This window comes from Chlorocebus sabaeus, chromosome 22 (genome assembly GCF_047675955.1).
Source record: "Chlorocebus sabaeus isolate Y175 chromosome 22, mChlSab1.0.hap1, whole genome shotgun sequence".
Classification (NCBI taxonomy): Eukaryota; Metazoa; Chordata; class Mammalia; order Primates; family Cercopithecidae; genus Chlorocebus; species Chlorocebus sabaeus.
This window is the reverse complement of record NC_132925.1, coordinates 95,565,730-95,577,743: the sequence shown is the minus strand read 5'-3', so window position 1 is coordinate 95,577,743 and position 12,014 is coordinate 95,565,730. Positions and strand designations below refer to the sequence as shown.

The 12,014-nt window shown below is 38.0% G+C and overlaps 1 protein-coding gene across 1 annotated transcript in view; it reads left to right on the top strand.

The window, feature by feature from the left end:
* TOPAZ1 (testis and ovary specific TOPAZ 1) overlaps positions 1-12,014 on the top strand; it is a 92,543-nt gene that overhangs the window by 67,840 nt on the left and 12,689 nt on the right. The window contains exon 16 of the mRNA XM_038004087.2: positions 2,247-2,412. Coding sequence (XP_037860015.2) covers positions 2,247-2,412 — 166 coding nt within the window. The remainder of the gene's footprint in view (positions 1-2,246; positions 2,413-12,014) is intronic.

Below are 12,014 nucleotides of genomic sequence, written 5' to 3'. Positions count from 1 at the left end.
AGGTGGCAGTTGGAGTTATAGACTCAATAAAGTTCAAGAAGAGGATAGGGAAATCCAAAATAGGGAGGAAGTGCTGAGGGATGGAGTTATATAGAGAGTAGAGAGTGTGGTCACTATTGAATTAACTATTAAAGAATATCTTTTTTTACTTGCTACTTTTATAAAGAGGTTATTTCACAATTGAATATATATGTTCAATAACATTTAAGTACATGTATACCTACAAAATTCATGAATTAAAAAGAAAAAAAAATTTTAACCTAGAATGGTTGTATACAAGGTCTCCAGGCTCAAAAGTCTTCAGGAGGCTTAGCTCTTACTGTGTGGTAGGCCTGGAGTGGGCAAGGTGTACCTTGTGTCTGCTCTAACAATCAAGTTTAAGGTTGGTCATAGCATTAATTTCTTGACTATTTAATGCTTGGGAATTTGAGGACTACCTAACAAGAAGATCCTCTATAAAAATTCAGACTGGGCCAGGAGCAGTGGCTTATGCCTGTAATCTCAGCACTTTGGAAGGCTGAAGCAGGGGAATCACTTGAGGTCAGGAGTTCAAGACCAGCCTAGCCAACATGGTGAAACCCCATCTCTACTAAAAAATACAAAAATTAGCAGGGGGTGGTGGTGCATGCCTGTAATCCCAGCTAATCGGGAGACTGAGGCAGGAGAATTGCTCCCAGGAGGTGGAGGTTGCAGTGAGCCGAGATTGCACCATTGCACTCCAGCCTGGGTGACAGAGCAAGACTCCATCTTTTAATGCCATTCCTCCCCCCTCCCCCCACCCCACAACAGGTCCCAGTGTGTGATGTTCCCCACCCTGTGTCCAAGTGTTCTCATTGTTCAATCCCCCACCTATGAGTGAGAACATGCCGTTCTTGGTTTTCTGTCCTTGCAATAGTTTGCTCAGAATGGTGGTTTCCAGCTTCATCTATGTCCCTACAAAGGACATGAACTCATCCTTTTTTATGGCTGCATAGTATTCCATGGTGTATATGTGCCACGTTTTCTTAATCCAGTCTGTCATTGATGGGCATTTGGGTTGATTCCAAGTCTTTGCTATTGTGAATAGTGCCACAATAAACATACGTGTGCATGTGTCTTTATAGACTCCATCTCAAATTTTAAAAAAAGAAACTCAGACTTATTTTGCTGAAATTTTAGAGTGTATTTTAATTTTATTTGGTTATTATTTAAGACATTGGTAGATTGGTTAATTTTGCCTATTTTAATTAAAAATTTTAACTACTTTCTTTTTGAATGTAAAAATAAAATCATTGACAGTAAACTAAACATATCCCTTTAAAAATGCACTCATTTATGCAGTCATCTTGAAAGTACCTTGACATCATAATAAGCATCTGATTCAAATAGTATAGAATATAAAACAAGGGTCTGTACACTAAGGCCCATGGGCGAGAACTCACCCAAAGCCTGTTTTTGTACAGCCCTCAAGCTAAGAATTTTTTTACATTTTTAAAGAGTTATAAATTTAAAAAAACAACAACCAAAAAGAATGTACAGCAGACTAAATGTGGCCTGCAAAGCCTAAACTATTACTGTCTGGCCATTTACAGGAAAAGCTTGCTGACCCATGATATAAAATAGTGATATATGTCCAATTAATTTGCATGTAGAATACATGAAATAATTAGTCTACTGAATTAAGAATTTTAGCTAACCATTTTATCCTTTTTTTCACTATCATTCTTTGTCTAAATTTTTTGGGAGGTAGGGCAGGGGTTTCACCACACTCCCCAGGCTGGTCTCAAACTTCTGGGCTCTAGTGATCATCCCATCTCAGCCTCCTGAGTATGTTTAAATTTGATAACAAATTATTTTCATTTTTACTGTCTCTCCCTCCTGGATCCCAGATTGACCAACAGAAGAGGAGCAAAAACATATCATCAGTAGTTTTCTATGTTAAATCATAGAATCCTTTCATCAAATGAAATCTTAAAGAGAAGTACAATGTATAAAACAAATACAAAGAAGACTTCTGATAAAGGGGGTCTAGTGGTATTGGTGGGAAGGGGTGGTTAATATGAGGCAGAACCTTGCTTGTTCCTCTTTCCCTTTCATCTGTATGGCTGAACAGGAAGGGACTTAACGAAAGAGTATTGGAGCAGCTTAACAGCTAGCAGTCTAGTATGATGATTCAAACTGGATAATTGGCTTGTGAATAATTATCAATGACTTTGTGTGTCTGTAAATGATTGATACCCAATTAGTGTTCTTTATTTTTATTCTAGGGAAGAAAGGTCTTAGATAAACTATATGAATTAAAAATACACTTTGCAAGTTTAAAAGGACTTATAGGGCCTGAGAAGTTAGCATCAAGATGTCAAATTGTGAATGTTGCAGCAGAAATTTTTCTAAAAAGTGGAAGCCTAGATGGTGCCCTTTGGGTAATGAGGGGTAAGTCCTGATATATGCAAGCATAAAATAATTTGTTAAACTCGTCATACCTTTTTGTCTATGTAATTACCTTAAGTTGATATTGAACTGTGGTTAATAGTTTGGTCTAAACCCTAGTGAACATGTGGGTAGGAAAGGTTGTTATGTAAACTGAAAGGGGAAAGTTAACTTAGTGTTAAAGAATAAATTACATGAGCCTTTGTTTGTTTAAAAACTAGTTCTTGGCCAGGCGAGGTGGCTCACACCTGTAATCCCAGCACTTTGGGAGGCCAAGGCAGGTGGATCACCTCAGGTCAGGAGTTCAAGACCAGCCTGGCCAACATGGCGAAACCCCATCTCTACTAAAAATACAAAAATTAGCCAGGTGTGGTGGTGCACGCCTGTAATGCTAGCTACTCTGGAGGCTGAGGCAGGAGAATTGCTTGAACCCAGGAGATGAAGGTTGTAGTGAGCCGAGATCAAACCACTGTATTGCACTCCAGCCTTGGAGACAGAGCGAGACTCTGTCAAAAAAAAACCAAAAAAACAAAAACACTAGTTCTTGCTGGGCCGGGTGTGGTGGCTCACGCCTATAATCCCAGCACTTTGGGAGGCCGAGGTGGGTGGATCACCTGAGGTCAGGAGTTCGAGACCAGCCTGACCAACATGGAGAAACCCCATCTCTACTAAAAGTACAAAAATTAACTGGGCGAGCTGGGCATGGTGGCTCAAGTCTGTAATCCCAGCACTTTGGGAGGCCGAGATGAGCGGATCACGAGGTCAGGAGATCAAGATCATCCTGGCTAACATGGTGAAACCCCGTCTCTACTAAAAAATACAAAAAAACTAGCCGAGCGAGGTGGCGGGTGCCTGTAGTCCCAGCTATTCGGGAGGCTGAGGCAGGAGAATGGCGTAGACCCGGGAGGCGGAGCTTGCAGTGAGCTGAGATCTGGCCACTGCACTCCAGCCTGGGCGATAGAGCGAGACTCCATCTCAAAAAAAAAAAAAGAAAGAAAAGAAAAAGCCGGGTGTGGTGGTGGGAGCATGTAATCCCAACTACTCAGGAGGCTGAGGCAGGAGAATCGCTTGAACCCAGGAGGCAGAGGTTACAGTGAGCCGAGATCGCGCCATTGCATTCCAGCCTGGGTGACAGAATGAGACTCCATCTCAAAAAAACAAAACAAAACCAAAAAAAAACAAAACCTAGTTCTTGCTATGGCCTAGACTCCATACTAAATGCTTTTCCTGAATTATCCCAATTAATCTTCATAGAACCCTGAATTTGGAACTATTAAAACCCCCATTTTATTGATAAGAAAATGTTGTCAGAGATATTAACCAACTTACCCAAAATGACATAACAAGTAAGGAATGGAGGCCAAATTCAAACCCAGACAATCCAGCTTCAGAGCCCAGGCTTCAGCCACTATGTAAAATGGAAATCCTGATTGCAGTATGCATAAACTCTATCTTCATATGTATGGGCAAGCATGACTTCAAACCAGGATGAGTAGAGCTTACTTTCCTTGATAAGGCAATTCTTCTAAGCAGAAATTACAGTGAAATTAAGCCAGCAGGAACAAATAAGATTAGTTTAGTATGAGAAAAATTGAAAAGAGCACAGTAGTGTTATGATACTAATGAAGCTAATGATAGCTCTTGCTGTTTGGACCATCAGGTAGATTTTATTTGATAAAGTGGGATAAGAATGAAGAAACCTCAAGGATCTCAAGAGTTTAGGTGGGAAGATGGAATCAATAAATAAAGCAAATGGAGAACTCTAAAACATACTAACACACAAACACTAGCACATACATATATATACACACATATACATGTGATTCATATATGGGAAATATATGTATATAAAATATCTTGTATACAGTGCTGAGGGTTTAATACAGAGGTTGTGAGTAGGCTTCATTCAAAAGCTTGTTTGTGAAGGTATTCTTCAACTTAAACATAGTCAGTGAGTTTTCCTAAGTGGGAAGAGTACCAAAATACAAAAATAGAAATTAGTGAAATATAAGCCAGAGCTCACAAGCTCTGTGAGGAAAGAAGCCATGTGGCAAGAAATGGGAAGGGGAAAATAATTGATAAAAATGAACTTGAGTCACCTTATGAAAGGAACCTCCTGTCTAAAAGTTTGTGGCAAAACCAGCCTTTCTCAAACTAGAAACTGGGAGAGTTTGTGGCAGGGATGTGGAGTGATTTTCAGAGATTTTGTTTTAAATTTCAGTGTTTCCATTTTTACACTAACTTTAAACTTCTATCAATTATAAGCAGTGTTCTTTTTTTGCAGTGACAGTTTCAACTAATGTAATTTTCTTAAGTAAAATTTTATTTCTACAAAAGAAAAGCCCACAGAAGTGTGCTCAGTTGTTTCTAGAATTTTTTAATTCTTAAAAGGGCTCTATAGTGAGCAGGCCATTCCCAAGAAAGGAAATACAAATGGCTCAGTCTCACTAATAATAAGTGAGATTAATACTCACTTGTAATAAGAGAAATACATTACTATTACAAACACCATTTTGAACCCATTAGACTATCAAAGATCGAAGTTTGGTGATACGTTTTTGTGAGGGTATAGAGAAATAGACATTCACAGAGGTTGTCTTTAGGAGCTTTTTGACAAAATAAATGTCAAAAGTTTGAAACGCATTTTTTTTTCATTTACTAATTCCATTTCTAGGAGTTTGTACTGCACACACATTTATACCTGTTTACAAAGGTGTGCATATTAAATTATCTGGAATATTTTGTTACACCAACAATGGTAACAAGGGATTCCAGGTAGCTTAAATGCTCACTCATACCAGTTGAACTGTGTTATAGCCATATGATAAAGCAGAATGAGGCAGATCTGTAAGTGTTCATTTGGAATGATCTTCAAGATCTATTGCAAAGCACAAAAAAAAAAAAAAAAAAAAAAAAAAAGGAAGGTACAGAGCAGTTGCTACCATTTGAATACAAATAATAATACAATGGATAAATACATATTTGCTTATATGCCCTTAAAATATTTGTAGAAGGATGCACAAGAAACTAGTAATAGTGGCTGCCTCTGCCTCTGGGAGGAAAAATGGAGTGCTTGGAGGACAGAGTAGCAGATTAACATTTTACATACATTTTTCCTTTTTAAAAATATGCCTTTATTACCTACCAAATTTACAGAAGATGGGGTTACGTACATTACTCAAGTTTGAGAAGTGCAGAATATCTCACACATTTTTTTTTGTTTGGTGGGTAGCAGACTTGATGGTGAGAAGAAATCTATTGTTTTGGCATTTTACTTTGACATTTCAAACTCTTTCTCATACTGGTGCTTTTTATCCTGCAAATGAGCAACAGATTCCTACCATGCCGTATCCCAATACCAACATAAAAAAGTATTAAAATATAAAATGGTTTTAAGACCATCATTTTATAATCTTTGTTCAGAGGCTGAAAAATAAGTATCTTAGCTCTCTATGATCAAATTTTGTAAAAAAGTTATGCCATTTATTGAGAAACTGTCTTTGAATTTTGAAATAACTTATTGCCTTTATATACATATTAATACATATTAATAAATATAATTAATACATATTAATAAATATAAAAACCTGGATAAGCAAAACTAGTAATAAAAATCCCTTATCATTTGGTCACCCAGAAATTGCTATTATCCACTTTAATGCTGTTATACAGATACTTTTATACTCTGCATTTTTTTTCAGGCAGTGGCCTTTCAGTGAAAAATTTTTCGACAGCATCACTTACTGGACTGCATGGTTTTCTATCTTATAAACAGACGGATGGATCTGTCTTTTGATCCGTGAATCCACTTTTACTGAACTAGCTTGTTTTTCAGATTTCAGTTATAAACAATAATTCCTGCTAAACATCACCGCTGAATCTTACTTTTCCTTAGGATAAATTCTGATGGAATTGCTGTGTTAAAGGGTAAAGGGATTTTAAAGCTTCTTGGTAAATGTCAACAAATTTGCCCTTATTGCTATTCAGATTTGCAGATGTTATTTCAGGTTTATTAGAAAGCTCCCCGGGGCCGGGCGCAGTGGTTCACACCTGTAATCCCAGCACTTTGGGAGGCCGAGGTGGGCGGATCACGAGGTCAGGAGATCAAGACTATTCTGCCTAACACAGTGAAACCCCACCTCTACTAAAAATACGAAAAAAAATTAGCCGGGCGTTGTGGCAGGCACCTGTAGTCCCAGCCACTCGGGAGGCTGAGGCAGGAGGATGGCGTGAACCCGAGAGGCGGAGCTTGCAGTGAGCCAAGATCACACCACTGCACTCCAGCCTGGGGCGACAAAGCAAGACTCTGTCTCAAAAAAAAAAAAAAAAAGCTCCCCCCTAGGCCCCCGCCCGGCCCTTTATTAGAAAATCCTAGAGAGCTATTTCATTTAGATATAGCTTCTATACAGACATGTCCTTTTAGGGATTACAGGTGCAGATGTTACTTAACAGTTCCAGATGTTAGTGCCTGATACTATGTTTTTTGGTTATCAGACAGGCAGACTGGTACATTCCAGGTTATACAAACCCTAATCTAGCTATTCAGTACCTTCCATTCCAGGTCTTTTCTCTGTGAGTAGACTATAAAAGTCCTCTACACCTTCAGTTAGACTGTAGTAATTACAGCCTTCTTAACAGTATATGAAGATGCAGCTTATGAAATACCCTTGCCTACAATTAGTATTATTTTTCTTATCTCTCTGCTAGTTTGATAGAGCAAAAGTTATATTCACAGCTTTACTTTGCATTTAATTATTAAAGAAATTTTTTCCCCATCTGGAGCTTATTTTTTTGTGAATTGCCTCTTTATGTTCTTGGTCTATTTTCTGAATTTCGCATTTCTCTTCATTATTGGTTTCATAATAATGTGAGTATTCACTATCTACCAAGCATTGTGCTAAGTGTATTACTTGTGTCATCTCATCTAATCAATACTAACCCCATAACATAGGTAATGGTATCCCAAGATGAGGACGCTGAGGTTCAGAGAAGATCACACAACAAATAAGTTTAAAGCAGGAATTCCAATCCAGGTCTGTCTGACTGCAAAGTCCATGTTTTTAACTGCTACACCAGTACTATTGTTTTCCTAGTTTTTCCTCTAAATAGACTTCATAAAATTGCAACTAGATCAGAAGCACAAACTACACAAACAGATCCAAACCTAAGATAGTCAAGCTCCTGAGCAAATGGTAGTACTGAGCTTGTTTGGCAAATCTAAGACAGGGGTTCTCAAGCTTGATCATCAGAATTCTCTAGAGGGCTTGTTAAAACACATATTGCTGGGCCCACCCACAGATTTTCTGATTCATTAAGTCTGGGGTGAGTCCTAAAAATTTGCATGTCTTTCAGGTCTTTAGATGTTATTGATGCTGCCGATCTGGGGACCTCACTTTGAGGACCACTGCCCTACAGCACTCTCACGTAGTGACGTTTTCTCATACCTTACCTGTGTTCCTAAACCATACTCCCTCAAGTCTCTCCCCCCATTTGTTAACCACTGCTATAAACACTACCATTTTATGTTTTTGAAAGTTAATTACATTTAGAGTATTTTACCTGTGGTGGTATCTGGCACAGAGTAAATATTTAGTAAATATTAGTTGAGGTGAGTGGGTGGGTGGATGGATGGATGGATTTTCTTCATTTATGTATCTTCATACCTTCCAAGGAGGAAATGGTTGGAGGTTTTGAAAGAGTGTGTGTGGTTTGTGTGTGTGTGTGTGTTTATACTATGAAATTTAGCATCAAGTTTAGCTCACACTTGTGGACCAGTGCCAGTGACTACAGTACTAATATAAGCATATAAACAATGTTAATATTTAAGAAAAATCATTTAAGAAAAAACGTGTTGTCTTCATTTTCTTTTTTTTTCTGAGATGGAGTCTTGCTCTGTTGCCCAGGCTGGAGAGCAATAGCGTGATCTCAGCTCACTGCAGCCTCTGCCAGGTTCAAGCAATTCTCCTGCCTCAGCCTCCCAAGTAGCTGGGAAGCTGGGATTACAGGTGTGCGCCACCATGTCCAGCTAATTTTTTTTTTTTTTTTTTTTTTTTTTTTTTTTTTTTTTTTTTTTTTAGTAGAGACAGGGTTTCTCCATTTGGTCAGGCTGGTCTCGAACTGCTGACCTCAGGTGATCCGCCCCCCTTGGCTTCCCAAAGTGCTGGGATTACAGGCTTGAGCCACCATGTCCAGCATCTTCATTTTCAATCAGTGGATGGATCTCCCCAGCACAAAGCTGTGTTAGACCAGGCCGTCTTCAGTCTTTGATTGAACACCACAGTTCCACTTATATCTACTCATCAAGACCTACTACTTAGGTCATTAACACCTCTTTCTCAAATAATTTTCACCAAATGTGAAGCCTGGTTATTTGCAGTCATGGGATTTTTAATTATTTCTAAAATACTTCTTTGTACTTTTCTGTTTTGCTTGGGTTTTTTATAGTAAACATTTATATTTTAAAAATAAACATTTAAGGCCAGGCACAGTGACTCATACCTGTAATCCCAGCACTTTGGGAGGCCAAGGTGGTTGGATCACTTGAGCTCAGGAGTTTAAGACCAGCCTGGGCAATGTAGTGAGACCCTGTCTCTATGAAATTTAAAAAAAAAAAAAATTAGCCAGGCATGGTAGCACACGCCTGTAGTCTCAGCTACTCAGGAGGCTGAGGTGGGAGGATTGCTTGAGCCCCAGAGGTCGAGTCTGCATTGAGCAGTGATCATGCCACTGCACTCCAGCCTGGGCAACAGAGTGAGAACCTGTCTCAAAAAAATAAATAAAATAAACATTTTTTAAAAGTAAGTCAAGCAACTTGGCCTCATCCAAATATTTGTGAAATCACAGATTTACTGTGATTTTCATATTTAATGTGATCTTTATAATTTTTTAAATATACAACTAAATTAAAATTCTAATGTAACACCTAAAGTTTTCAGGTACCATCAGTGATGTGTATATCACACTTAGGAAATATCATACTGTATAATAATGTCCCTTTTACATTGCAGTAGTTTTACATATTAAAGATACTAGTCCTTGATCTGTTGGGTATTTACAAATATTTTTCCTAGCTTTTCATTTTTCTTTAACTTTATGATTTTTTTTTTGCATTTTTTGTTTTCTTTTGCCTACTGACATTTTTTCTACTTAATATAAAGTGCTGTTTTTTAAATATTTAATAATTTTTTTGTATCATGCTTTTAGGCTGTCCTTAGTCATCTCGAAGTTTTTCATCCATATGTTCTTCCAATTTTTTCATTTGTTGTTAGTTTTAAATTTTGGTATGAGATGGGAAGTTAATTTTATTTATTTCCCACAAACGTTTTCCCATTTCATCCTTTACTCATTTACTTGAAATGCCATTTTTATCATATATTAGAATCTTGAATCTGTTGGGTCTGTTTCTGCACCTTTCTGCCAAGCATCTCTGTGTTTCTATGCTAGCACGATGCTCTTTTAATTTAATAAAACCTTAGAATATGTGATATTTGTCTATCCTCTCTCCACTTGTCACCATTTGTCTATGCACTCTCACTCCTCTTCTAAATTATTCTTTGCTATTCTTGTTTATTCTTTGAGTGAATTTCAGAATTACTGGATCGGGTTTTAATACAGTTCTGTAGGAAATTTGATTGGGATTATATTAAATGTATACCTTGGCCAGGCACGGTGGCTCATGCCTGTAATCCCAGCACTTTGGGAGGCTGATGCAGGCAGATCACTTGAGGTCAGGAGTTCGAGACCACCCTGGCCAACGTGGTAAAACCGTGTTGCTACGAAAAATACAAAAATTAGCCTAGCGTTGTGGTGGGCGCTGGTAATCCCAGCTACTCGGGAGCCTGAGGCACAAGAATCACTTAAACCCGGGAGGCGGAGGTTGCAGTGAGCAGGGATCACGCCACTGCACTCCATCCTGGGCAGGAAAGCAAGACTTGGTCACAAAAAAACAAATGAAAATAAATGTATACCTTAAGGGAAAAATAGGTATGTTTAGATATTCCCCCATTTTAGTATTCACTGTTGTAAAGGATAATTATTTGTTCGATATTCTCACTGACTAGCCTGGAAATTCATTTAATAGTTTTATGTTCCCAGTGTGTGTATTCAAAGTCTTGCATGAGTAATGACTAAACGTGCATATGTCGGAAGGTAAGTGGATAAAAACAGGCTATTATGGAAAATATGCTCTCCCTTTGATTCTGAGATTTTAGACAAGTAGAAAATATTTCCCAAATGTGAAATAGAGAAAAACATGAAGATGAATGCTATAACAACTTTTACTGTTGTAAAAGTAGTATTAAGTCCACTAGTAAACTGTTTCTTATTCTTGGGAATTTAATTCTCATAAGAGTTCTCATAATATTCATAAAAGTATTTATGTTGGTAGAATTGTGAACTAGCTGGATTAAATTTAAAGCTATTAATTTCCAAGTGACTTCTCAGTTACCGGTTTCAGTCAACTTTGATACATAGAATAATCAGCTTACTCAGATTTTTTTTTTTCTTCTTAGTAACAGAAGTTTTATTGTATTTGGTCCACAGTCAGTATTTCACATTATTTCATGGTGCAGGGCCCCTGGGTGGGAATCCCTGTGTAGTACTTGGCGGGGCCTGTGGCCAGGGGTGATGAAGCAGTATAGCTGGTCAGGCCCAGAAGAGGAGAAGAAGGGCTGGGGGCTCCTTAAAACCTACTGAGGGGTGGGCATGGTGGCTCACACCTGTAATCCCAACACTTAAGGAGGCCAAGGTGGGCGGATATATATATATATATATATATATATTTTTTTTTTTTTTTTTTTCTTTTGTTAATACTTCCTGAAACCTTTGTGGCACAGAAACCACAAACTGATTGGCTGACAAAAATGGAAAGAGGAGAGGCAACCGGAAACCTTTGGGGAGCGGTTCCCCTCCATGCCCATGTCTGTTCTCCCCAGCACAGCTCGGCCCACAACCTGGATGTGCCAGCAGGGACCATCACCCTACACGTGTTGGGATACAGCTTGACGCCTTCCCCCACAGCCAGGTGGCTCAGTCCTGCAAAGAAACCAAGGCAAGGGGGGAAGAACCCTGCTGCCTGATCCTGTGCTGCCCCTCACAGACCATCGGTTGATTGGCAGCACTGAACAGGTTAAAAAAAAAAAAGAGAGAAAACACAGAAAAACCCAAAAACCTAGACAGGGAGATGATGTGGGGAGAGAGCATGCCAGGTCAGATTTTTTTGTATACCTAAACAGTTTGATAAAATTTTTAAATGAATCTCCTAAAATACCATATATACTTTCCAAAAAATATGACCATTACCCTCCCTTAAATATAAAGACTAAGTATTAAATAAAGAAAAATGGATACAATTTTTATAAGAAAAGATTTACATAGTCTACTTTTTGTACATGGGATATATCTAACAGATAAAAAAATAATTGAACTTATTCAAAGTATAATTCAATTTATAAGGAATGGTGAACTAACAGTTTTACTTTTAATGGGAATTGTGTTTAACAGATGATCGTACAGTCTTTGAAGATATTAAGTTCATTTACATTTCTCTCTATATTAAAATTTCAGCAAATGTAGAAGCAAATTAATGAAAGTGTCTAAGTAAGTTA